We start from the raw sequence: 27,560 nt of genomic DNA, 5'->3' as shown, positions 1-27,560 counted from the left end.
CCAACCTCTCCAATGTGGAAACATTGGAACACTTGTACACTGTTGATAGAAATGCAAAATGATATAAGCTTTATATAAATCAGTATAGAAGTTTCTCAAAAATTAGAAATAGAAGTATTATATAATCCAGCAACCCCACTTCTTAGTATTTCTCCAAACAAAATGAAATCAAAATCTCAGAGTAATATTAGCACTCCTATATTCATCATTGGAGCTTCCTGGGTGGCTCAGTGGTAAAGAATTCACCTGCAATACTGGAGATGTGGGCTTGATCCTGAATCAGGAAGATCCCCTGGAGAAGGAAATGGCAACCCACTCCAATATTTTTGCCTGGGAAATCCCATGGACAGAGAAGCCTGGCGGGCTACAGTCCATGGGGTCGCAAAACAATCAGACATGTCTTGTGACTAAACAACAAGTCCATCACAGCAGTATTCACAACAGCCAAGATATGTACGCAACCAAAATGTTCATTGACAGATGAATGGATTAAAAATGTGGTGTATATATATATATACAATGGAATACTATTCATCTTTACAAAGAAGGAAATTCTGCAATATATAACAACATGGATGAACCTTGAGGGCACCATGTAAAGTGAAATAAGCCAGTCACAGACAAATACTGCATGATTCCACTTACATGAGATACCTAAAATTGTCAAATTCATAGAATCAAAGAGTGGAACAATGGTTGCCAGGGGTTGGGGAAGGGGGAAATGAGTTACAAATCAACAGGCATAAAATTTCAGCTAAGCAAGATGAATAAGCTCTAGAGATCTGCTGTATAACACTACCTACAGACAACTATAATAAATTAAGCATTTAAAATTTGTTGTGTGTAGATCTCAGGTGTTTTTACCATAATAAATTTTAAAAAATTTATGGTAAAACAGGTCACCTAGCCTAAGTAAAATATTTTTGATGGATCATATCTTAATTGTGTAAATGGATACTAATGTTGATAAAAAATCTATTCTGTTATTCAACATTTTCAACTAACTTCCATAATTTGTTCCAACTGTCATCAATCAGTAAACTTCCTTTGTTCCTAACCCACATTCCTCATGCATATGCCTAAGTTATTTTACTCCAGTTTTTTGCTCCCTTGCAAGGGCAATCAGCTGTCACCATTCTCAGTGTAATTCACCATGACTTAAAAACCATTACTGCAATAACCGTTTATTCCACATGCTTAAAAATTATACTTCCTCTTAAGTATTTGAGTAGTAGTATTATTTCCCTATCTACAGATGAGTTTTATTCTTTTCCTCTAAATATTTTCTAATTTTCTCATAAAATATGGGACTTTAAATTGGAGCTGAGTAGCCTGACATGTTAGTGGCTATTATACACATTGACCTCATTTTGTGACAGCAATGCAAAGTCAAACATTCATAATTTTCAAACATTATTTAACTCCCCTGCAAACCTTTTAAGGATGATGTTAACATTTCATTTCACAAATAAGAAAACTGAGACACAGAGACAGGTATAATTTGTTAGAGAGACATGGCTAACTAGTAAGTATCAGAATTGGGAATTATACTCAGGTCTCTTATTAGAACTCTCTGGCTGTTTTCATCACATTGCAATCTTGGAGTAAGTGCAGAGTTAAAGAAATGTGTTTACCAGCCTCTGTTTGGGAAGATCAATGAATTTTCCTGACAGGACATACTGTTTACAGACTCCACTGCTTGACAAGAGACACTAATTTAGTTGTTTAGTTGTTGCTCATATCCGATTCTTTACAACCCCTGGAATGCAGCACACCAGGCTCCTCTGTCCTCCACTGTCTCCCAGAGTTTGCTCAAATTCATGTCCATTGAGTCAGTGATGCTATCTAACCTTCTCATCCTCTGCCATCCCCTTCTCTTTTTGCCTTCAGTCTTTCCTGGCATCAGGGTCTTAGCCAACGAGTTGGCTCTTTGCATGAGGTGGCCAAAGTATTGGAGCTTTAGCTTCAGCATCAGTCCTTCCAATGAACACCCAGGACTGATCTGCTTTAGGATGGACAGGCTGGATCTCCTTGCAGTCCAAGGGACTCTCAAGAGTCTTCTTCAGAACCACAGTTCAAAAGCATTAATTCTTTGGCACTCAGCCTTCTTTATGGTCCAACTCTCACATCCATACATGACTACTGGAAAAAACCATAGCTTTGACCATACAGACCATTGTTAGCAAAGTGATGTCTCTGCTTTTTAATACACTGTCTAGGTTTGTGATAACTTTCCTTTTAAGGAGCAGTGTCTTTTAGTTTCATGGCTGCAGTCACTGTCTGCAGTGATCTTGGAGACCAAGAAAATAAAATTTGTCACTGCTTCCACTTTTTCCCCTTCTATTTGCCATGAAGTGATGGGACCAGATGCCATGATCTTAGTTTTTTGAATGTTGAGTTTGAAGCCAGCTTTTCCACTTTCCTCTTTCACTCTCATCAAGAGGCACTAATAAGTGATCCCTAAACATTGGTGGCAGTAATGTTCCACAAACAAGTGGGAACATAAGACTCAAAATAGTTAACAATCAGCACACTACCTATTTGTAACTAATTTAACCATCTAATCCAAACATATAGTAGTAAAAACTGCACCAATAATTTAAAGCAACGGCACTTAAGGAGTTAATATGCAGAGAGGCAAAAAATATCTTGATTAACAGAAGCATGTGCCTCCTTTTTTACCTTCCCTGGCAGGGACTCTGATGCCTTGGTTAGTGACTGGCCAACTGGATGCTCGCTTGATAAACAGAGAACCTTCGCCCATCTCACAGGCCTTTGTGATTAGGGTCTGGCATCTTCAAGAAGACATTCCACACAGAGGTATGCCAGATGGAGGGGGTTAAGAAAGATGGGAAAAGCAGGATTTGTTAGCTAGTGAGAACTAGGGGTGGTGAGGGAGACTGGCCAGGAAGCCTGCTGCTTCCTACAAGGCAAGGCTGAGCAAATTGAAGTGATGGGCTTCTCATTTAAGGGAGCTCAGCATGAATATATACATTCAAGTCCACTCTTAGAATCCTCCTACCTCATGTCAACCCAAATCAACCCAAATCAACCCAAATCAACCCAAATTTGCTACAATTCACTCACCCTTTAATTCCTCCTGGTACCACACCAAACCTGAGGTCCTCTCTGATTTTAGCTTTGAGTCATTTTTACAGAATTCCTAACGACCCAGCTTAAAGTCACTATACCCTGCTTCCTCAGACAACCTTAGAATGAGCACACTGACAAGACCGTTCTCTGCTCAGGCTTGGCCTCGGATGATCCTAGAGTGGATTTCATGTTACTGGTCAAAAATTGCTAAACTGGGTTTGCCATTTGAAGAACTAAAATTACTGTTTAGAAGTGACTAAACGAGACTGCTATAAAATGCTTTGGATAAGAAAATTAAAGACAATATGCTAGTCCTACGAGGAGTCACATGATTTTCAGGGTATCGCAAAGTATTTCTTTGAAGAACTCTTATACTCACCTCCCTCCTCCCCCAGTGGGTAAGGAAACTTTTGATGATGTGAATGTTATGATCATAACAAGAGCAATTCAAAAAGAATCGAAATATTTTGATAAATCAATTCATTAGTAATTAGATTACATATAAACATGTGGTCAAAACCAATTTTAATAGAATCCATCTATTTCTATAATTTTACAGATGGTCAGTCTGGACTGTCAGTACACATTAACTTTCTGCTTAATACCATCCCTTTCATAGCACATCATCATCAATAGTTGAAGGGCGATTGTGATGGAGTCCTTCATTTGTCAAGTCCACAAGTAAGAGGTAATACAAACATAAAGCTCATGATGTATCCTTATACAAAGAAACAGCAGAAAACCCAGTCTGGTAATACATTTCACTCCAAAGCCCAGAGTCTCTTAAAGGAAGGGGCTGTGCCGTGTCACATTCACCTTTATAGGTACACTGGACCTGACACATCATAGGTGTTTAATAAATGCTGTATCTCTCCTCTGTAAAGACATAACACACAAAGAACCAAGGTCTCAGAAGCAAATTGCAGAGGAGGTGCCTACACACGCTGGTTAAGCACCTGCACAACCACAAGGCAAATAACAGCAGCTTAGCAGTGCCTTTCCCACAGCTGGCTGCAGTTGTCATGAAAATGATGTGGTGTGTTGAAATCATAGTTGCCTCCTGGTAACTGAGCAAGAAGGCAGACTGAGTGAGAGTGAACTGCCTTTTTTTTTTTTTAAGAAGAAATTTGCATGTTAGACATTGTTAGTTTCAGTGGATCCAAGTCAACTAGTTAAAGTCAGCTCTTAATATGCACCTTTCATTTTCTCTAATCTTGGCTCTCTTTTGTTGTTTTGTTCATAAACTTTTGTTGTTTTGTTCATAAACTTTGACAAAAACATTTTTTCCCTCGATGTTATGGTATCATGCTGTCTTGTCCCCCAGTGAAAATAACTCTCTTGGACCTTAATTAAAAGTTACAGTTGTTTCCATTCATAGCTATCAGAAGAATCTATTATAGTGTTTGTTTTTTCTTCATGTGAGATAATTTGGGGAAATGCTAGCTCCTCACTCCACAGAAGGTCACTAAAATGAGATGGTTTAATAGATAAGCATTCTTTAAGGAATGTGGAATATTCCCAAGATCCTATCCTTGTAGGGCTCTGGGCTTTGGAATGAAATCAAAGTCTTGTTAACTCAGCATCTGAATGTAGCCATTCAGAAAATAGCCATGAAAATTCCTTTCCCCTCCTAACATAACTGTTTTTTAAAGGGTTGTGATATGTAAAATAATTGCAAAGGTCTTACACACGTAGCCAAAATTATAAAATACATACAATGTCAAAATGGGTTTGGGTTTAAGAATAACAGTTATCATTTCATTTCATATATATATATATGTGTGTGTGTGTGTGTGTGTGTGTATATACACACATATATACATACCTCTAGTATCTATTATTTATAAGTATCTCTCTATAAATAAATAAATGTAGAGAGATAATACCTTCTGAGAGTCAATTATATCACTGAGTATTATCATACAAAATGCAGGAAAGTATTAATGTTTCCTTGGGAACCCAGTAGGATTTTTCTGTTTTTGTGTATTCTATTCCTTGCCTTAAAAAAAGCACTGACCCTAAGGAAAACTAATAAACCAGGATCCCAAAACAAAATTCCAAATGCTGAGAAGTCAGGACAAGGACACACTTGAGATGCTTTGAGGTGGAGTTAGGAACATGACCAAGAAGATGTCTTTGAATCAAGTTTGTTTCATGAGATTCTACTTTGGACTTCCATACACGAGACTTTCCCATACCCATTTAGATGCGCTAACGCGACGCGCCCCCCAGTTAGATCACTGAAGGGGACTCAGCTGCCTTACCACCGTGACTCAAACCTTCTGGCCAGCCAGCCTCTGTGGCTTCCACTGCCTCCCTTCCCCCGGTTCAACAAACTCCAGCCACCCTCCTCCTCTCCATGCCTCTTTCTGCTTCTGCGCACTCACACATTCTGTTCTCTCTGGTGTCTGCTCATCCTCCTCATCTTGGCCTGACTAGGCCTCATCCTTGAGCTCCAGCCTGAACATCTCTTTGGAAGGAAAGCCTTTCCCATATTCTCACCCTACCCTGCCATGGGTTTAGTTAGGATCTTTGGTTACAAATTCCCACAGCTTCACAGTTGTCTGTCATGGCACTTATCACAATTGCCACAATTCAGTTCCCTGTGTAGTGACTTGTTTATTGTCTGTCTCCTCGACTAGAATGTAAACCCCATTAAGGCAGGAGCGGAGCTGACAGTGAGATGGTGCCCGGCCTCCAATGATAGATGTGCCATGAACACTTCTGCATGAATGAATAGAAGGTACCCACTGAGAATCTAAAGCCACTTGCACCTCATTTCCATCCACTTGGGTGGTACCTGACGGGAAACTTTTTGGCCTGAGGTTTATTTAAGAAAGTGCCTGAACCCCTGCCCTGCTCCCCTCCCCCAGGCCTTCCTCCCCCTACAACACATACACCACCCACCTCCAGGGAGACTGTGAAAACTGCCAATGAAAGATACCACTTTTTACCACAGAATCTTGTCACATGTCCTGGAATTTTCTAGATAATATATACTTGTAGTTTTACCCCAGTGGTTACCAGAAAGGAGAGTTGTTCTTAATGAAACTTTAATGCTCTTGGCCTTCCCATTACCGGATGATTGGTAAGACTGATGATCAAGTAAGAGAGGATCAGAAAAATAAATGGTCATAAATTAAATCCCACTATGATCTAATCCTACTGAGATTCTTCTTTTCAAAATATAAACAGCTCTGTCTAAGTTCTCCACTGGAACTCAAAGGTGCATTTGTCATTCTGCTCCGTGCACACCTTAGGGAAGGACAGAGCTCTAAATCATGAAACCAACACATTCCCACATTTCTTCTGATAAACTGAAGTGTGGCTAGCACCACCCTCAGACTTTCTACAAAATTTACAAAACAAAGAAAATGTTAAAAATCAAAAGAGAAACGTTTGTGTTGCTTAAAAGGCAATCTTTTATGAATATTACCTTAAGAGAAAATAAAATGTTTGATTTAATGCTGTCCATAGTAAAACGACCACAGGGACAGGTCTAAATGGTTTATTAAGTAAGAAAGATTGAACTTATGAAGAATTGTTCTCTCCTAGAATATTTCTAACCCACACATGTAATTTATATCATGGCAGAATTCAACACAAAAGGTCTATTGTTTTTGGCAAGACAACCTGCAAACACGCTTAATTAGGATGCAAACTAAAAGCACAGTTAATACTGTTGACAGCCATGAGGTTTAGACAGCAGTTTCTACTGTTATCATTATTTTACTTATGGAAACATAGGAAAAGCAGTAAACATGGAACTAGAAGATAAAAGTCATCAAAGCAATGTAACATTTAAATCTTAGGATTCCCATTTGTGTGCCACCATCACGAATAAAATGCTCTGAACACCCTATCTAGGAATGAAAATGAAATAAATTGGTTTTGCATTGAAAGCTTACCTTCATCAATATTTTAAAAAGATGTCAGTGTTTAAGGTAATCAATATATATTTCTAGAAGGCTTTACTTTGAGAAGTGATGGCCTCTTTCAGAGAAGGGATAATTCTTTATACTGACATTGCATTCCAATTACTGAAAGATGAAAATGAATGTCGCCATTAAGTGAATTCCATGGTCACTTACTATTCAAAGCAAACTTTTTTATTGTAGCCATCTATTCACTATCTTATAGGAACATCTAGGTTCTAAAAATAAGTCTGCAAGAATATAACATGGCACTATTTTCAAACTGGTAATGCCTAGCTCTTCCAGGGTCATATCTTGTAATTCTTTGTTTCTATGGATCAGAGACTAAGCAGGTGAAAAAGGAGGACCAGTTTCCAGGTCTGAATGGGGCAAAAGTGGAATCTGGTTACACTGACTGGATCATCTACCAAGTTCACTTATTTAAATTTTAGTAACCATTTTAAAGTGACAGTTTATGCGTGACACAAGTCAAGGTAAGATGCAGACGCAGCACTACAAGGCGTAGCAGAACGAGTTCTCCTTCTGGTTCTTTCCTTCCCCCTGCTGTATGCCGCTGCTGCTGCTAAGTCGCTTCAGTCGTGTCCGACTCTGTGCGACCCCATAGACGGCAGCCCACCAGGTTCCTCTGTCCCTGGGATTCTCCAGGCAAGAACACTGGAGTGGGTTGCCATTGCCTTCTCCACCCCCTGCTGTATACCTTCAAATAAATTATGTCAGTAGCTTTCACCTCTGGGCCTTTACTTCCTGTTTCCATTTCCTCACCTGAAAATGGCAGTTATTGTGACAAGGATCAGGCAAAATCATGGAGTTTACAAAAATGATTTTAGTAGTACAGAATGGTATAGGAGGTCGGGATATCTCAGTGAAACAAGAAAAAGGAATCTACCAGAGGTTATCAATCTGAAGAACTAAAATGAAAAACTTCAGGGTGGATATCTGACCTGAGTTATCTGAACTCACTGTTTCAAGTTCTTATTTTAACTCTGTAGACACAGGGTTGAATAAAATGTGAGAAAGTTAGCTAAGGACTCTATAAGATTCTATTAAAATTTTCACTGATTTATTTCCTATTATAAAATTTATACAGGCTTCTTGTAGAAGCTTCCAACAGCTCAGAATGCTATAAAGAAAAAGTACTTTTCCTACACTGCTCCCTGCGTTTTCTTGCTCTTCCCTCCCCCCCAACTTAACACACACACACACACACACACACACACACACACGGCTCTTGACTTCCACTCCTCAGATATGATCATACGGACAGTTTCGTATAAGATCAAATACTCTGAAAATGGAAAATATTGGTAGACAGTTTATAAAGTTTAGAAAATATTAAAGAAAAATCTAGAATTATCTCATGCCAGTCAGAGTTGGTGAAATCTCAAATTCCCTTGGGACAACATAATGAACAATTTCTGGGTGAGGGAACTGAAACAACAATCCTGTAAACAAACTGTCCAGAGTGCATGGCTGGAGCTGGCCTAGAGTGAAGATGGAAAAAAGCCTTCAAGGAACACCACCTCCTCCTCGTGGTTAACAACTTGATGACGTTCTTCAACATGTTTTAATGATTATCATACCTTCCCCTGCACAAAGCATTGATTTATTATGGTTTAAATTTAAAGAATACTGGTTTCCCAGTTCTGAATCAGGCTTAGATTACAGAACACATAAAATCAATGACTTTGTTCTAGGCAAAAAAACCCTAGAAAACAAAACCCACAACGAACCCCACAGTGTTCATTTACGTGCAAAAGGAACAGTTCTGGGGAAAAGCTCTTCACACATTCTACATGCTGACTGTATCCACTACCCTCCTCACCACCTATACTCCTCCCCCATCCCTGTCATCAGCAACCCCCACACCTAACACTTCTACGGCACCTTAAAGTTCACAAACTTCACTTGCCATTTATTTTAATCCTCAAATAAATTTGTCAGGTAGAAAGAACGAACATTCTTAGCTTTTCAATTTACAGATTTAAAATACTCAGATGCTCAAAGCATTAAAGTGATTGGCCCATGATCGTTCCCCAGAAAATGAATGTTTAAGTGTCTGTGTCTCTATTTCTGCTTTGCAAATAAGATCATCTATACCACTTTTCTAGATTCCACATATATGCAGTAGTATATGATATATATGAATACCAAGGGGAAGGAGGGTGGGAGGAATTGGGAGATTGGGACTGACACATACACATTATTGATATAAAATAACTAACTAATGAGAACCTGTAGGGCACCGGGAACTCTCCTCAGTGCTCTGTGGTGACCTAAATGGGAAAGAAATCCAAAAAAGAGGAGATACATGTATCCATATAGCTGATTCACTTTGCTTTACAGTAGAAACTATCACAACACTGTAAAGCAACTACACTCCAATAAAAATTAATTTAAAAAAAAAGTACGCTCGCCTTGGGCATACCGATGACGTCTGGATGTCTATCTCCATCTCAGGGCTCTCCTCTCAAGATTCCACATGCAATCACTGCCTCAATGTCTGTACTTTGAGTTCAAATGTGGTTAAATTAGTTTTCCAGGCTCAGGAAATAATATTTTCCCCAAATCTGTTCTTTTTCAATGGTTTTATTTCCCAATCAATGGCACAATTATCCTTCTAGTTGTTCAAACCCCAAACCTAGGAATCATCCCTACCCACCACTCTTTTATCAAGACGCACACAGACTCCATCACCACATCCTACAGATTCTGCCTTCTAAACATTCCTCAAATCGATTCACTTCTTCTTGCCTTCACCATGAACACTAGTTCATGACCCCTGCATTGCACCTAACAATCATTTCGATGTTATACTCTGTCTTTTGCTCACTACCACACTCTACCCATTTTCCACCCTGCAGCCAGAATTATCATGTAATTCCTCTGCTTAAAATCTTTTGTTGGCTTCCCAGTGCTCTTCAGATAAACAGAAGAATCCTTAATGTGGCCTATAAGGGCCAATATAATCAGAACTCTGTAAACTGGCATGATAAACGAGCTCTTTCCATAATTTCAGAATACTATGATGTCTTTTAACTAATAAATAAATATTTAAGCTTCTGCTTTTTTCACAACATGTAAAATTTAGTAACTTAAGTGTATTGATTATTGTTAAATGAAGTTTGTACTTGTGGACTTTTTTTTAAAGCATTAGTAACATACAATCAGGCTTCCCAGATGGCTTGGTGGTAAAGAATGTGCCCATCAATACAGGAGACTTGGGTTTGATCCTTGGGTCAGGAAGATATCCTAGAGAAGGAAATGGCAACCCACTCCAGTATTCTTGCCTGGGAAATCCCATGGACAGAGGAGCCCAGCAGGCTACAGTCCATGGGGTCTCAAAGAGTCAGACACGACTAAGTGACTAAACAACACAACACATAATCACATGTAAATCTTATTGATCTTTCTGAAATTGTTCCTTAAATATAACCAAATTCATATTATTGTGATAATATATGCATTAAAATAATGTACAAATAAATGTAATGAAATATATATTATTTACATAATATTTGTAAATTATATCATTCATTTCATTGTGTGTAATTTCTAATTGCTTCAAGTCTTTGGATAGCTAGAGAAAGAGGTATGGACATTTCTCCCACATTGCATGAATCACTCAGCTCAGAGTTTAAAAAAAACATCAGCTTCATGGGTGTGTGACTTGTGCAGTTGCCCAGAGCCTGCACTTAGAGGAGCCCCTGCTTGGTTTATTGCTCCATAATTTTTTGTGTGCATGCTCAGTCGTGTTTGACTCTGAAATCCCATGGACTGTAGCCCACCAGGCTCCTCTGTCCATGAAATTTTTCAGGTAAGAATACTGGAGTGGGCTGCTATTTTCCTCTTCCAGGGGATCTTCCCAACCCAGGGATCAAACCAGTCTCTTGCATCTCCTGCACTGGCAGGCAGATTCTTTACCACTAGCGCCACCTGGGACACTACGATCTTGAAATTGTTTTTTTTTTTTTTTTTTTCTATTTTTTTTGTCCTTATCATGCCAGTATGGAGGATCTTAGTTCCCTGACCAGGGATAGAACCCATGCCCCTTGCAGTGAAAGCATAGTGTTTTAACCACTGGACTGCCAGGGAAGTCCCTTGAAATTCTTAATTTTTAAAAATTAATTAATTTATTTTAATTGGAGGCTAATTACTTTACAATATTGTAGTGGTTTTGCCATACATTGACATGAATCAGCCATGGGTGTATATATGTTCCCCATCCTGACCCCCATCCCATTCCTCAGGGTCATCCCAGTGCACTGGCCCTGAGCGCCCTGTCTCATGCATCCAACCTGGACTGGCAATCTGTTTCATATACGATAATATACATGTTTCAATGCTATTCTTTCAAATCATCCCACCCTTGCCTTCTCCAACAGAGTCCAAAAGGAAATTCTTAATTTTTGAACGTTTTCATTTTGCCCTGGGTTCCACAGATTATTTAGCCTGTTCCTGCTAAAAGCATTTTTTTTAATGTATTGAGAGTTGAACTCTCTCATGTCATCCAGGACCAAAGTATTTATTGCACTCTATTTCTGTATTTCATGAGCTCAACAGGAGAAGAACACCGAGGACTACCAGTGTCAGAACCGTCACTCAATGGGGAAATCTATATATTCTGTGGTTATTCATTGATTTCAGACCAATAAAACATGAGCTTATGCTAAATAAGTGAGATTTCTAAATACAGTAAAACCTGGTTAACAATTTTGGCTAATGAGTGAGACAACGTCAATGGAAGTTTAATGGGGAGCATGCCTTGAATTTAGCTGTTACTTGGAAGACCCCCTGGAGAAGGGAAAGGCTACCCACTCCAATATTCTGGCTTGGAGAATTCCACGGACTGTATAGTTCATGGGGTCACAAAGAGTCGGACACGACTGAGCGACTTTCACTTTCACTTTCTGAGATAAGTACTGACCTAGATTAAAAGGGATAACTGGAAAAAAAACAAGTACAACCAACATTACTTTACCAAATCATGTGATAGCCATATTAGGAATATTTTTATGCTTTATAAAAAGTTCTTCAATAATTTTGTACTAGGCAAAATGAAGAACTGAACTCCTATGGGAAAATTCCTGCATGTGAAAAATGTTTCCCTAGTTGGTGCTTCCAGAATTACACTTTTGATTGCAGGCAAGCAATATGACGGTGGGAGAAAAGTTTGTGATGTTCTAGTAAAAGATGCTCATTTTAATTCACATGATGTGCTACTTTTATCTTATCAAAGTGGAAAGGCTACTGACATATGTGAGTTACTGTTAAAAATTATTATTGTTATTTCATGTCAAAAGTGAATGATCCTAGAAGAGTGAATTTAGTACTTACCCTAATTAACTTAGGTAAATTTAAAAATTACTATCTATGTAAGATTTAAATTTTAGGCTGATAACTTTCTTTCATAAACTCAAAATGTATTTAGACTATGAAAATTTCAACTTTGAGAAAGTTATACTTCTGAGATAAAAATTAAGTAATAACAGTTTCTAGAAATTCCTATTAGTGATAAATGTTAAACATTCAGGTATAATGGCGTATTCTTCAAGAAGAAGAATTTTGGTGTCAGACTTGGGTTCAGGGGTCTGTTTTGCTCTTTATTATGTGACTCTGGGCAATTTACTTGATCTATTTAATTACATTTTAGTTTCTGAATTCAAAATAAAGATAACAATACTCAATGAACAAGGCTGATGTGAGGATCAAACTACGTAACAGATGAAAGAGTTCAGCACAGTGACTTGGAGGGATAAACACTCTATGTAGCTACCATCATTGATAGGATTTTTCCTCCAGGATTTTAACCTATGAAATGGTTACCTGATTGACAGGAATAATGTTTTTGACATTGAAGTAGAAGCCAAAATAAACCATATTGAAAACTCCATGACGTCCCAAAGTTGCTGTAAATCCTTTGTTGAGGCCTCGGAGTCCCAAACCTTCCTTCTTAATGATGTGTCTTGCATAACTCACGGTGGATGGTTGCTGCAGGAGAGAGGAGCAAAGCCAGAAAGGTCATCTTTGGGACCGTGAAACAGGGCAAATTACCATTTCAGCTTCCCTTCAAGCCCAGAATTTTTAGGGACCTCCTCCTCCAAACATGAATTATCATGCCTAGATTCATGCTTTTTAAAATTAGGAAACCCCAAATGTAAATAAAATTGCATGCATGACAACAGGACTTAAAAGGAAGATTGTTGGCAAAGAAAAAATACCTTTGGTGGAATTAGTGAAACTAATGTCAGATAATGACTAGCATCATTTTCAACATGTCAATAGTTGCATCCAATTCTGGATCATCCACACTAATGGAGGGGATTAACCATGTAGATAAACTAGAAATCCATAACCGTGCATAATCCAAAAGGAATGTATATTTGGCTCCTGAATCCAGTATATTTACCTTCCTAATTATGTTTTTCTAAAGCAAATGTTACAATTAGTCTTGATTCTATTGCCTCAATAGTTTAAACTGGCGTTAGGTTAGAAATCAGTCATGGATAAATAGTAGTTGATTGTAGACTTCCTCAAGAAAGTGGGCAATCAGTGTGTGTAACACTTGCTGTGATAAATGATAAATCAATGGTGTTGAGAGGACTGGGTTACTTTTAATTTACTTCTTTCTAGCCTTTGATTGATTACCCAAGGTTGAAATACCTTGACTGTTAGAATCCAGTCTATGCTTCTTTTGGAAATTGCTAAAGAAATCACTGCAGTTTGCCCTGAGGTTTATAATTCATTACAATACAATTACAACACTTCACATAAGTTTTAAAATAAGTTTGAGTGACTGCTTCCTTTTTTGGGGGTACAGCACAAAGGATATCTCTCCCTCTTAAATTTTGAATACTGAATAGCAAATAAGGGGAAATGTTCAGCGTTTAATATTTTTTTTTTTTTTCCCTACAAGGCAAGCACTGACATGACATTTGTTTGAAATTTCACTGGAGCAGGTTGCTGGAGTGGTCATGGCAGTCTGATGCACTTACTGACTAAAAGTGTTTTCTTACATGTGCAATTAAGGCTGTGTCAGCCAAACAGAACAGGACAAATTCAATCAAGGCTTTTCATCCAACTCGTATTTGTAGCTTAGGTAATTAACCTGATACATTTAAATGAGTTTGTTTATAGAGTAAAATCCTATAGCTTTTACTGGTAAATGTTTTAAAAACTCTAGCTACAATTCTACACTCAACTTCTTTTCATTTAAGAGGATTAATGACAATATATTAATCCTAAGAAAGCCCTTTTTTTGTGACATGAAGAAAAAAAAACAACATAGGAACATATCTTAAAACAATAAAAGACATTTCATAGAGGAAAACCAAAAATCTCAGAAGGTTAAAATTCATTCTCTCTGCTACAAAATGAGACTGTGTTGTTGTTGTTGTTTGTGTTCTGGCACATTAACTATCAACTTAAATTATTCATTTTGGTTTTCAAAGGAGACTTGAAGACAAGTTGAGCCACAGTTCATTTCTGTTGGAAAGACTCCGAAGGTGCTGAGCAGGCTTCTGGGCACTGTGTTTGTGCTCTGAGAAATGCAGCCTAGAGGGCCGAGGAAAGGAAAGAGGCAGTTCTCCTGGGGATGGGAGAAACAGGGCAGAAGTGAGGCTGCCTGGGTCCAGACTGGCCAATACCAGTTCTTCCTGCTTCTGGCCTAAGCTTTCTCTCCATCCTCACCCACTCTCAGTATCTGAGAGCAGGAGAGATGGGGAGCGTAGAGATCATCTAGATTCTTCAGCAACAGAGGAACCAATGGCTTTAATTGAAAGCACAGATTAACATGTTTTCTAAGATCATGGCATCCAGGCCCATCACTTCATGGCAAATAGATGGGGGGAAAAGTGTAAGCAGTGACAGATTTTATTTTCTTGGGCTCCAGAATCACTGCAGATGGTTACCAAAGCCACGAAATTAAAAGATGCTTGCTTGGAAGGAAAGTAATGACAAACCTAGATAGCATACTAAAAAGCAGAGACATCACTTTGCCAACAAAGGTCCATATAGTCAATGCTATGATTTTTCCTAGTAGTCATGTATGGATGTGAGAATTGGACCGTAAAGAAGGCTGAGGGCCAAAGAATTGATGCCTTCAAACTGTAGTGCTGGAGAAGACTTTTGAGAGTCCCTTGGACTGCAAGGAGATCCAACCAGTAAATCCTAAAGGAAATCAACCTTGAATATTTATTGGAAGGACTGATGCTGAAGCTGAAGCTCTAATAACTTTGGCTACCTGATGCAAAGAGCCGACTCCCTGGAAAAGACCCTGATGATGGGAAAGATTGAAGGCAAAAGGAGAAGAGGGTGGCAGAGGATGAGATGGTTAGATAGCATTACCACCTCAACGGACACCAATCTGGGCAAACTTTGGGAGACAGTGAAGGAAAGGAAGCCTGGTGTGCTGAGTCCATGGAGTCAAAAAGAGTCAGACACAACTTAGTGACTGAAAAACAACAAAGATGTTTTCAATCATTTTAAACTCTAGTGTGCTAAACCATCAAAATTAAAAGAGAGGACTTTTATCAGATCTTTTTTTTAATGAATTTTTATTGGAGTAGAGTTGATTTACAATATTGTGCTAGTTTCTGTTACACAGCAAAGTGAACAAACAATACATATATCCACTCCTTTTTAGATTCTTTTTCCATTAGGTCATTACTGAGTACTGAGTGGAGTTCCCAGTGCTATACAGTAGGTTCTTATTATCTATTTTATAAACAGTAATGTCTATATGTCAATCCAAATAACATTTACTGACCGCTAACTGCCTGATTCCCACCAATTTGGGTGTTAGGTGGACATGGGAAAATGTAACACATGGATTTTGACTCAAGTGCTTTGCTGAATTTGAACTCAGTTGTGAATAATTAAGCAAATCAGTGGGTGGTACTGTAGTTAGAAATAGGGGTCAGGGCCAGACAGTCCCAGCTTTGAGCCCCAGCAATACCATTTGCCAGGTTAAGCAGGTATTTTATTCTCTGGTTTATTCTCACTTTACTCATCTGTAAAATAAGGATAATAATAGAATCATCCTCATAGGATTGTTGGGATGATAAATAAGTCAACGAACTTTGCCCTTATAAGCATTTACTATACATTAGCTGTTAATAATAATGGCAATTATGATGATAATAATAAAACTAGTTATCATAGTAAAATAACAGGTAATTCCTTTCGGTGGCTGAAGACAGTGACAATCAAAAGGTGGAGGCTGATGTGAGGGAGGGGAAGCTAGCTTCTTCATGCTCATTCCTTCTGGCTGTTGTTTCCTTTGGCAGAGCCCTGAACCTTTGTGAGAAAGTCCTACAGAAACGTATCCAGAGTGCAAGATCATAGGACTGCTTCCTCTGAGACCCAACCATACCTATTCCTGGGCTAGAGATCTCTTTCGAGGGATAGTTCCTCAACCCAGGAAGCAGAAGATCCTGTAAACTGGTCTCTTCCCTACCACTTGGTAAACATCCTCAGTAAGAACTGTCCCCTGGACAGGTCTATGGACAGTAGAAGCAAGGCCATCACACGGGCGCAGACTCTGAGAATGGAGAAGCGCACCGACTGGTCCTCCACCTCCCATAATGTACTTACACCCTAGAGGGCACATACATGCAGGTTACCACATACCCGCAACACAAGAATTGCTCATTAGTGGCAGCCATTATCATAGATGCTTGATACTTTACATATATCATCTTACTTAATCCTTTTAACAAGTGTATGGGGTGGGTATTATCATTACTTCCACTTAACAGATGAGGAAATTAAGCTACTTGCTCAAGATCACAGAATAAGTGGAGATACCAGAGCTCAAACTGAAGCCCTGCAGACTCAAAGTTCATGTTTTAATACTCTGCATGGTTTTGTCATCTGAACATATCTGGTTGCCCCTCTTAACAACCTGTAAGATGGGCAGCAGGTATGTTCTCTATTTTACAGGTGAGAAACCAAGGATTGAGTAATATTTTAAGGGGAAAGGACTGAAAAATGGCTTAAGCAGAATTCTACATCTCAACCAATGGTGCTGTCATCCTCACTGACTCATTCTTGTTATACAGATGCTGTAAGGTTTTCAGAGTTTGCTAATCCAACTGATGCAGGTAAGAGATAAAATACAACTATATATTTCTGGCAACTTGGGACCTTGAGATAAAGAAAAATTTAAATTCTAATTCTCATAAGAATTAGAAGTGCCCTTTTTGCTTCATTCAGAAACATTGTATCACACATGTAAGCAAATATTTAATTAGAAAGGCAAAACCTGACTTCCACTAGGATGCTTAAATAGGAAAATACAGAATCATTTTGACTAGATCTCTGTAAACACAAGGAATTTTACTAAACTTATTTGATTACTGGGCTTCCATTTCAAAACAAAATGGTGACTGATTAGCATCATCAGCCAAATGATTCCAATACTATCCAACCCAGAAGGTCACCCACCAATTCGGTTTCCTCCTAATATTTAGATTCACTACAATTTTCATATTTAGTTACCAGCTGTGGGCCAAATTGCATTCTAAGTTTCCTAGATATACTTTTCATTGACTGCACCAGACTGCAAGTGTGGAAGAATAAGTCAGTCAGAATGTAGCTAATATTACCATATCACACTGCTCTCCACATTGGTTAGAAAAATCTTCAGTTCATTGGTTACCTGCCAGAAGTATTTCCATTTGAAGGAACTCAGAGACTAACTCTGATGTCAGCTATTGCTAGTTGCTAATTCTGGGAACTCCCTGTTCTTCCATGCATTCATTTATTTAACAAGCACCTATAGAGCCCTACAAGGTACAGTGCACTGTGTCAACTATCTAGTATGGCACTTTGCTCATATTCTAGAAGTAAAAATATTTTTAAATTGCTTTTTATTTGGAGACACATACTGAAAAATATTATATCTATCCATGAGAATATTCTATAATGATTATGAACTATGAAATTGAATTTCAGTAATTGGTGCAATACTATGAAAAACAGTATGGAGTTTCCTCAAAACACTAGAAATAGAACTACCACATAACCCAGCAATTCTACTCCTGGGAATTTATCTGAAAAAATGAAAATAAAAAATTGAAAGATACATGCACTCCAATATTTATAGCAGCACTATTTATAACAGTCAAGATATGGAAGCAACCTATATCCATCAACAGACTAATAGTGGATAAACAAGACATGGCATACACTGAGAAATCAACTCATACCTGTCAGAATGGCTAACATCAAATAGAACACAAACAGCAAACGCTGGAGAGGATGTGGAGAAAAAGGAACCCTCATAAACCGTTGGTGGGAATGTAAATTGGTGCTGTCAGTATGGAAAACAGTATGGATGTTTCTCAGAAAAATTGAACTATCACATGACCCATAAATTCTACTTCTGGGTATATATCTCAGAAAAACAAAACACTAATTTGAATAGATATATGCACCCCTTGTACACAGCAGCATTACTTACAATAGCTAAGGTACAGAAGCAACCTAAGTGTCTTATCAACAAATGAATGCATAAACAAGATATGGCATACACACACACACACATAAACAAAATGCAATGGAATACTACTCAGCCATGAGAAAGATTGAAAATTGCTATCACTTATATATGGAATCTAAAAAATAAAGTAAAAAAGTAAACATAGAAAAAAAGAAACAGACTCAGCTACAGAGAACAATCTAGTGGTTACCACTGGGGGAAGGGGAGGGGGGAGGGCAAGATAGAGGTAGGAGGAGATTAAGAGGTATAAACTATTGTGTAAAAAGTAAATAAGCTACAAGAATATATTGTATAATACAAGGAATACAGTCAATATTTTATAATAACTATAAATGGAATATAACCTTTAAAAATTGTGAATCACTATGTTGTATACTTGCAATTTATATTGTATATCAACTATCAGTTCAGTTCAGTTGAGTTGCTCAGTCGTGTCTGACTCTTTGCGACCCCATGAATCACAGGACGCCAGGCCTCCCTGTCCATCACCAACTCCCAGAGCTTACTCAAACCCATGTCCATCGAGTCGGTGATGCCATCCAGCCATCTCATCCTCTGTCATCCCCTTCTCCTCCTGCCCCCAATCCCTCCCAGCATCAGAGTCTTTTCCAATGAGTCAACTCTTCACATGAGGTGGCCAAAGTACTGGAGTTTCAGCTTCAGCATCAGTCCTTCCAATGAACACCCAGGACTGATCTCCTTTAGGATGGACTGGTTGGATCTCCTTGCAGTCCAAGGGACTCTCAAGAGTCTTCTCCAACACCACAGTTCAAAAGCATCAATTTTTCGGTGCTCAACTTTCTTCACAGTCCAACCCTCACATCCATACATGGCCACTGGAAAAACCATAGCCTTGACCAGACGGACCTTTGTTGGCAAAGTAATGTCTCTGCTTTTTAATATGCTATCTAGGTGGTCATAACTTTCCTTCCAAGGAAAGTCTTTTAATTTCATGGCTGCAGTCACTATCTGCAGTGATTTTGGAGCCCCCCAAAATAAAGTCTGCCACTGTTTCCACTGTTTCCCCATCTATTTGCCATGAAGTGATGGGACCAGATGCCATGATCTTGGTATGCTTCAATATGCTTTAATATGCTTCAATAAAAAATTCTTTTAAAAATTAAAAGTCCTTGAAAGCGTTAGTTGCTCACTCACATCCAACTCTTCACAATGCCATGGATGGTAGCCCACCAGGCTCCTTTGTCCTTGAGGATTCTCCAGGCAAGAAAAGTGTGGAGTGGGTAGCCATTCCCTTCTCCAAGGGATCTTCCCCGCCCAGGGATCGAACCTGGGTCTCCTGCATTGCAGGCAGATTCTTTATCATCTGAGCCACGGGGGAAGCCCAAAAGTTCTTAAAAGGCTAAAGTAAAAGAGAAGATCGGGTGCTTAAACAATGCTCCCTGGCACCACTCTAGGGACTGATTCCTTCCTGAGAGCCCAGAATCACCAACATATCACTGAGATGACTTATGGCAGCCCAAGCTATTTTTCTTGGAGTTTTTCCATCAAGTACTGACCATAACTGGCTCTGATTACCTTGTGAGATCACGGACAGAGGTTTCAGGCATTGTTCCTTGGGTAAATAGCTATCAGAGCATGGCCAGTAGGCACAGGCATGGGGTGTGTGTCAGAGAGAGATTTCCTCTCTCTCTAAAGTGAGAGAAGGGCGCTAGGCACACTGTCCAAAGACAGCATGCTCCACGTGCATCTCTTTATCTGCTTCCCACGGCAAGGCAAACTCGGGTGCATTTTAGAGCCAATGGGATAAGGATATTGCACTGGATTTCATCACATGACTAGAAAGCAAACCGGATGATATCTTTATACAAAGAAGTGAGTGTCCATATCTGGCCTTAAGAAAAATACTGCTTTGTTAAAAAGAGGAGATCCAGTTGCTACACTTAGGTAGGAAAAATACCTTCGTTCCATTAGGAGATAGAAGATCACTTAAGCCTTTTGTTCCTCGAAGTCTTGAAGCATTTTCATAAATTAAAGGGGAAAAAAAAAGCCCCTTCCTTTTATTTGAAAACAAAATGTAAAAGAAGAGGAATTGGGCTCAAAAATCCCACAGTTACACATCTCTTTTTGCTTAGGTATTACACTAATTCGTCACTGCAGTTTATTTTACTAGGGCATGATTATGGACAAAAAGACATCCAAAATATAATTATATTCTTTCTAGAATTTACATTTGATGAGCAGGCCTATTTTTCAACAATCTGTGAGTGGAAAATAATTTGCTTTAAGCAAACTCTTCCAGATGCTGAGCTACGTCAACACCAAGTTGCTGCCCAATAACTGTCTGGAGGAACACGGGGCCTCCAGGTGACGGGATGTTGACCCTGTGCTTTGCCCCAGCATTGCTGGGAGAGCGGGAGGGAAGGAGACTGAGCTGTGGACACAGGCGTGACTGGCAACATGGAAGGACCCGTTTGCTTTTTCATGGTTCCCCAAACATTTGTGATTTCCCCTTAAGCTTCTTCCTTACCCACATTTCTTTATCCCAATGAAAACAGTGTGGTTTCTTGAAGGAGACCTCTATGTTAATGCTCAGTTCATTGGAGCTAATAACTGATTAGGTTTTATTTCCATTCCCTATAGAGATAAAGTCACTAGCCTTACAGGGTAATGGGAGGATTTGATATCAGGTGTGTATGAGAACTGGAAAAGGTGGAAGGACCCACAGAAGTTACCAGAGTGATTGGATTGGAAGGTGGTAGTGATAGAAATCATCAATTATTTTTTCTTGACATAGCTCTGTATTACATAATTTGTGAGAAAAAGTTACTTTGGTAATTTATAAAAAATGTATAAATTTTAAAACTTAAATAAAGGAAAAAACATGTGAGGCATCTTGCACAGTATCTGGCATCTAATGCATGTTCTGTAAATGGTAGCTATTATCATTACTTCAAAGTCTCAGTTCTGAAAGCAAAAACCTAGGGTTTCTGGCACAGCCAAATGTAAGACTGAGATCTATTTTCTGTAAATGATAATAGAGAGGCAACTTGGCTGCTGCCTTAGGTATTGTTGAAAGATAACTATATGAAAGGATTCATACACATAATTCACTTTCCTGCCCACAAGAATCATAGACTGGAAAGAAATAATTTAGGTACTGAACAGCTTCCAGGCAGGATTTCACAGAGTAATGCAGGAAAAATTTGAACTTAACTCAATACATCATCATGAATGTTGACATGCCCTTGAAGCTGGCTTCTCACGCTATCTGAAAACAGAGCCACACGTTCACTCTCTATTTAACTCAACTCCTCTCTTTCCTGAAAGTGAGGATCACAAAGTATCATCCTATTCACTTTGCGTTGTGTCTACATAATATAACTAAGCTTAAGCATGTGTTCATTGCCTACGGAGAAAACAATCACTAAGCTTTGTGACACTGTGCCTGACCTAATTGGTCTCTAATAGATAACTAGGCTTCCCTGGTGGCTCAGTGGTGAAGAATCTGCCTGCCAATGCAAGAAACATGGGTTCAGTCCCTGGGCTGGGAAGATCCCCTGGAGAAGGAAATGGCAGCTCACTCTAGTACTGTTGCCCGGGAAATTCCAAGGACAGAGGGGCCTGGTTGGCTATACAGTCCATGGGGTTTCAACAAGTCAGATATGCTTAGAGACTAAACCACAACAACTATTAAGTTCACAGGATACAGTGTACAGAGCTATATTTAATGGTGTTATCCCAAACCAGAATCAAACCCTGAACTAATTTTTTTTTTTAAATACCTATCTTTAGAATCTATCATTGATGACACATTTGCTATCAGTTCATTGATACTTAACTTTTATCATAGAGCTTAGGTGGAAGACTATTCTCTTCTTGAGCTGAACATCTTCAAAGATTAAATAGAGGTGAAGCAGGCTTTTGCAGTTTCCTAAAGGTTGAGTTTCATACTTGGGGTGAGAATGATTATGTTCATATGTAACATAGATAAAAATGACAGAGTAGAAGGAAAACCTGTGCCCCATCCACACATCAGAGGCAAATCCTATAGACCTCAAGGGAAGGAAAACATAATCTGTTAGCCAAATAATAACTTTGAAGTAGATTTCAAAGTGGAGAGAAAAACTGGGAAACAATTCATACAAGATTTTGCTCCTGGGGAGAAATTCACATTTTCCAGGCTAGTAGAGAGCATGCCAGTCAAACACCACTTGGCTTAACAGAAGTGATAGGGGACTTCTTTTTATATGTGTACAGAAAACAAAAAAAAATGATACACTAGTTAGGAGGGAGCAGGGTCTTATAAGGACAATAAGCTATAAAGTCACACTTTTGGCAAGATTGGGTATACAAACCCTCTCCAATAGAGAAATACTCTGGCAAGTATAATCCTCAGCTAAAAAGACTACAAACCAGAACAACACTTTGCTTGGGTTTAGTTTGAAGGACGGGGGGAAATTTGGGTCTATCCCGATTTTATCTGAACATGTTTTTACACCCACTGAACCAAACCAGAGCATGACAAAGCTGTGATTACTTTGCTCCCCACAGAAGGTCAAGCATATTTAAATTAGAGACCGGTTTTCTTTATTCACTGTGAATTTTAAGATGCTGGCCAAGATTCTGGTATTGGAATTGAAAGAAGTGTGGCAGGGATTATAGTCTTTGACTGATACGGTGGTAATTTTAAAAGTGGAGGCAAGACAAGCACACCTATTGAAATACTTTATACAGAAGCTGGAAGGATATGAGGGAAATATCAGGAACCAAATTAACCACAATTTCCTTGAAATTTCTAGAATAGTTCAGGGCTAACCGGGAGGGAGGGCATATTTTATGGATAACATACCCCCGGCTGGCTAGAAAATCAGCCCTAGACCACAGAAAAGAGAATACAGGGAGCTGAAGCCAGCAGGGTACCTACAATTGCTCTTAGAACCCAGCACATGCAGCCTCTGCTCTCAGCCAATGCTGTCCTTGGACCCAAGCAAGAGGGGCCCTTCTCCTGCACCCCATGCTTTAGGGGGCCCATTCTAGCCCTTTGCCAGCCATGTCCTCTCCACAAGGCCAAGTAGACATCTACCCACATGCCACAAGCTCCTTTTAGACCATGCTCTGCACACCTGGGACCACCGCAGTCCTTTTGCTCCATCTTTATCACTCTATCATTGCCCACAAGACTTTCAGTATAATAATTAAGAGTAATATTGACTACTGTTACCCTAGGCTGTCTTCCACTGCAGACAACTTCTGGGAAAATTTTTATGTTTAAAGGACCGTGTGGACTCGCGTTTTCTAGGCTGACAAATTAGGAAAATTCAGGATTCCTGTGTTGGAATCCATGGTGGTTAAAATATAAGGCAGGGAGGTAGAAAGGCTGAGCCGCAGACGTGAGGCCTGAGAAACTCACACTATTGGTGAAACAGCAGAGTTACCTTCCTGTGAAATAAGCCTCCCGGGAAACTGCTCTGCTTTTCATAAAGGTGTCAAGCCCTCTGGCAGTTCCACGTGCAGCTCATCCATTTAGTGTTTCCCCACAGCTGGTCAGTCAGTCAGTTCAGTCACTCAGTTGTGTCCGACTCTTTGCGACCCCATGGACTGCAGCATACCAGGCTTCCCTGGCCATCACTGACTCCTGGAGCTTGCTCACATTCACATCCATCGAGTCAGTGATGCCATCCAACCATCTCATCCTCTGTCGTCCCCTTCTCCTGCCTTCAATTTTTCCCAGTGTCAGTCTTTCCAATGAGTCAGCTCTTCGTATCAGGTGGCCAAAGTATTGGAGTTTCAGCTTCAGCATCAGTCCTTCCAATGAATATTTAGGACTGATCTCCTTTAGGATGGACTGGTTGGATCTCCTTGCAGTCCGAGGAACTCTCAAGAGTTCTCCAACACCACAGTTCAAGAGCATCAATTTTTCAGTGCTCAGCTTTCTTTATAGTTCAACTCTCATATCCATACATGACTACTGGAAAAATCATAGTTTTGACTAGACAGACCTTTGTTGGCAAAGTAATGTCTCTGCTTTTTAAGACACTGTCTAGGTTGGTCATAGTTTTTCTTCCAAGAAGCAAGTGTCTTTTAATTTCATGGCTTCAGTCACCATCTGCAGTGATTTTCAAGCCCCCAAAATTAGTCTCTCACTGTTTCCATTGCTTTCCCATCTATTTGCAGGAAGTGATGGGACTGGATGCCATGATCTTAGTTTTTTGAATGTTGAGTTTCAAGCCAACTTTTTCACTCTTCTCTTTCACTTTCATCAAGAGGCTCTTTAGTTCTTCTAAGCTTTCTGCCATAAGGGTGGTGTCATCTGCATCTCTGAGGCTATTGATATTTCTCCTGGCAATCTTGATTCTAGCTTGTGAGTCATCCAGCCCCACATTTCTCATGATGTACTCTGCATATAAGTTAAATAAGCAGGTTGACAATATACAGCCTTGATGTACTGTTTTATGTCTGGTTCTAACTGTTGCTTCTTGACCTGCATACAGATTTCTCAGGAGGCAGGTAAGGTGGTCTGGTTTTTCCATCTCTTTAAGAATTTTCCACAGTTTGTTGTGATCCACACAGTCAAAGGCTTTGGGGTAGTCAATAAAGCACAAGTAGATGTTTTTCTGGAACTCTCTTGCTTTCTCTATGATCCAATGGATGTTGGTAATTTGATCTCTGGTTCCTCTGTCTTTTCTAAATCCAGTTTGAACATACGGAAGTTCTCAGTTCATGTACTGCTGAAGCCTGGCTTGGAGAATTTTGAGCATTACTTTGTTAGCATGTGAGATGAGTGCAATTGTGTGGTAGTTTGAGCATTCTTTGGCATTGCCTTTCTTTGGGACTGGAATGAAAACTGACCTTTTCCAGTCCTGTGGCTACTGCTGAGTTTTCCAAATTTGCTGTCATATTAAGTGCAGCACTATCATAGCATCATTTTTTAGGATTTGAAATAGCTCAACTGGAATTCTATCACCTCCACTAGCTTTGCTCATAGTGATGCTGCCTAAGGCCCACTTGACGTCACATTCCAGGATATTTGGCTCTTAGGTGAGTGATCATACCATCATGGTTATCTGGGTCATGAAGATCTTTTTTATATAGTTCTTTAGTATATTCTTGCCACCTCTTCTTAATATCTTTTGCTTCTGTTAGACCCAAATCATTTCTGTCCTTTGTTGTGCCTCTCTTTGCATGAAATATTCCCTTGGTATCTCTAATTTTCTTGAAGAGATCTCTAGTCTTTCCCATCCTATTGTTTTCCTCTATTTCTTTGCACTGATCACTGAGGAAGGGTTTCTTCTCTCTCCTTGCTATTCTTTGGAACTCTGCATTCAAATGGGTATATCTTTCCTTTTCTCCTTTGCCTTTAGCTTCTCTTCTTTCCTCAGCTATTTGTAAGTCCTCCTCAGACAACCATTTTGCCTTTTTGCATTTCTTTTTCTTGGGGATGGTCTTGATCCCTGTATCCTGTACAATGTCACGAACCTCCATCCATAGTTCATAAGGCACTCTGTCTATCAGATCTAATCCCTTGAACCTATTTGTCACTTCCACTGTATAATCGTAAGGGGTTTGATTTAGGTCATACTTGAATAGTCTAGTGGTTTTCCCTACTTTCTTCAGTTTAAGTCTGAATTTTGCAATAAGGAGTTCATGGTCTGAGCCACAGTCAGCTCCAGGTCTTGTTTTCGCTGACTGTATAGAGCGTCTCCATTTTCAGCTGCAAATAATATAATCAATCTGATTTTGGTATTGGCCATCTGGTGATGTCCATATGTAGAGTTATCTCTTGTGTTTTTGGAAGAGGGTGTTTGCCATGACCAGTGCGTTCTTTTGGCCAAACTCTGTTAGCCTTTGCCCTACTTCATTTTGTACACCAAGGCCAAACTTGCCTGTTACTACAGGTATCTCTGGACTTCCTACTTTTGCATTCCAGTCCCCTATGATGAAAAGGATATCTTTTTTGAGTGTTAGTTCTAGAAGGTCTTTAGGTCTTTTTAGAACTGTTCAGCTTCAGCTTCTTTGGATTAGTGGTTGGGGCATAGACTTGAATTACTGTGATACTGAATGGTTTGCCTTGGAAACAAACAGAGATCATTATGTCATTTTTGAGACTGCACCCAGGTACCACATTTCGGACTCTTTTGTTGACCATGATGGCTACTCCATTTCTTCTAAGGGATTCTTGCCCACAGTAGAAGATACAATGGTCATCTGAATTAAGTTCGTCCATTCCAGTCCATTTTAGTTCACTGATTCTTAAAATGTTAATGTTCACCCTTACCATCTCCTGTTTGACCACTCCCAATCTACCTTGATTCATGGACCTAACATTCCAGGTTCCTATGCAATATTGTTCTTTACAGCATCAGACTTCCATCACCAGTCACATCCACAACTGGGCGTTGTTTTCGCTTTGGCTCTGTCTCTTCATTCTTTCTGGAGTTATTTCTTCACTCTTCTTCAGTGGCATATTGGGCACCTACCAACCTGGTAGTTCATCTTTCAGTGTTGTATCTTTTTGTCTTTTCATACTGTTCATGGGGTTCTCAAGGAAAGAATAAGTGAAGTGATTTGCCATTCCCTTCTCTGGTGAACCTGGTGGCTCAGATGCTAAAGTGTTTGCCTACAATGTGGGAGGCCCAGGTTTGACCCTTGGTTTGGGAAGATCCTCTGGAGAAGCAAATGGCAACCCACTCCAGTAGTCTTACCTGGAAAATCCCATGGATGGAGGAGCGTTGTAGGCTACAGTCCATGGGGTCATAAAGAGTCGGACACGACTGAGTGATTTCACTTTCTTTCTTTCTTTTTCCAGTGAATCATGTTTTGTCAGAACTCTCCACCATGACCCATCTATCTTGGGTGGCCCTACATGGCATGGCTCATAGTTTCACTGAGTTAGACAAGGCTGTGGTCCAAGCGATCAGTTTGATTAGTTTTCTGTGATTGTGGTTTTCATTCTGTCTGGCCTCTGATGGATAAGGATAAGAAGCTTCTGTAAGCTTCCTGATGGGAGAGACTGACTGTGGGGGAAACTGGGTTTTGTTCTGATGGGCAGGGCCATGCTCAGTAAATCTTTA

General features: G+C 39.4%; 1 protein-coding gene across 5 annotated transcripts in view; it reads right to left on the bottom strand.

Annotated features, from left to right (window-relative positions):
* SLC25A21 (solute carrier family 25 member 21) overlaps positions 1-27,560 on the bottom strand; it is a 502,561-nt gene that overhangs the window by 16,509 nt on the left and 458,492 nt on the right. For all 5 annotated transcript variants that reach the window (XM_070478014.1, XM_070478011.1, XM_020916591.2 and 2 more), the window contains exon 7: positions 12,852-13,016. In XM_070478014.1, the coding sequence (XP_070334115.1) occupies positions 12,852-13,016 (165 nt within the window). The remainder of the gene's footprint in view (positions 1-12,851; positions 13,017-27,560) is intronic.

The sequence above is a fragment of the Odocoileus virginianus genome, chromosome 16, assembly GCF_023699985.2.
Source record: "Odocoileus virginianus isolate 20LAN1187 ecotype Illinois chromosome 16, Ovbor_1.2, whole genome shotgun sequence".
Taxonomy (NCBI): Eukaryota; Metazoa; Chordata; class Mammalia; order Artiodactyla; family Cervidae; genus Odocoileus; species Odocoileus virginianus.
The sequence above is the reverse complement of the archived record's forward strand: the minus strand, read 5'-3'. Positions and strand labels throughout refer to the sequence as shown.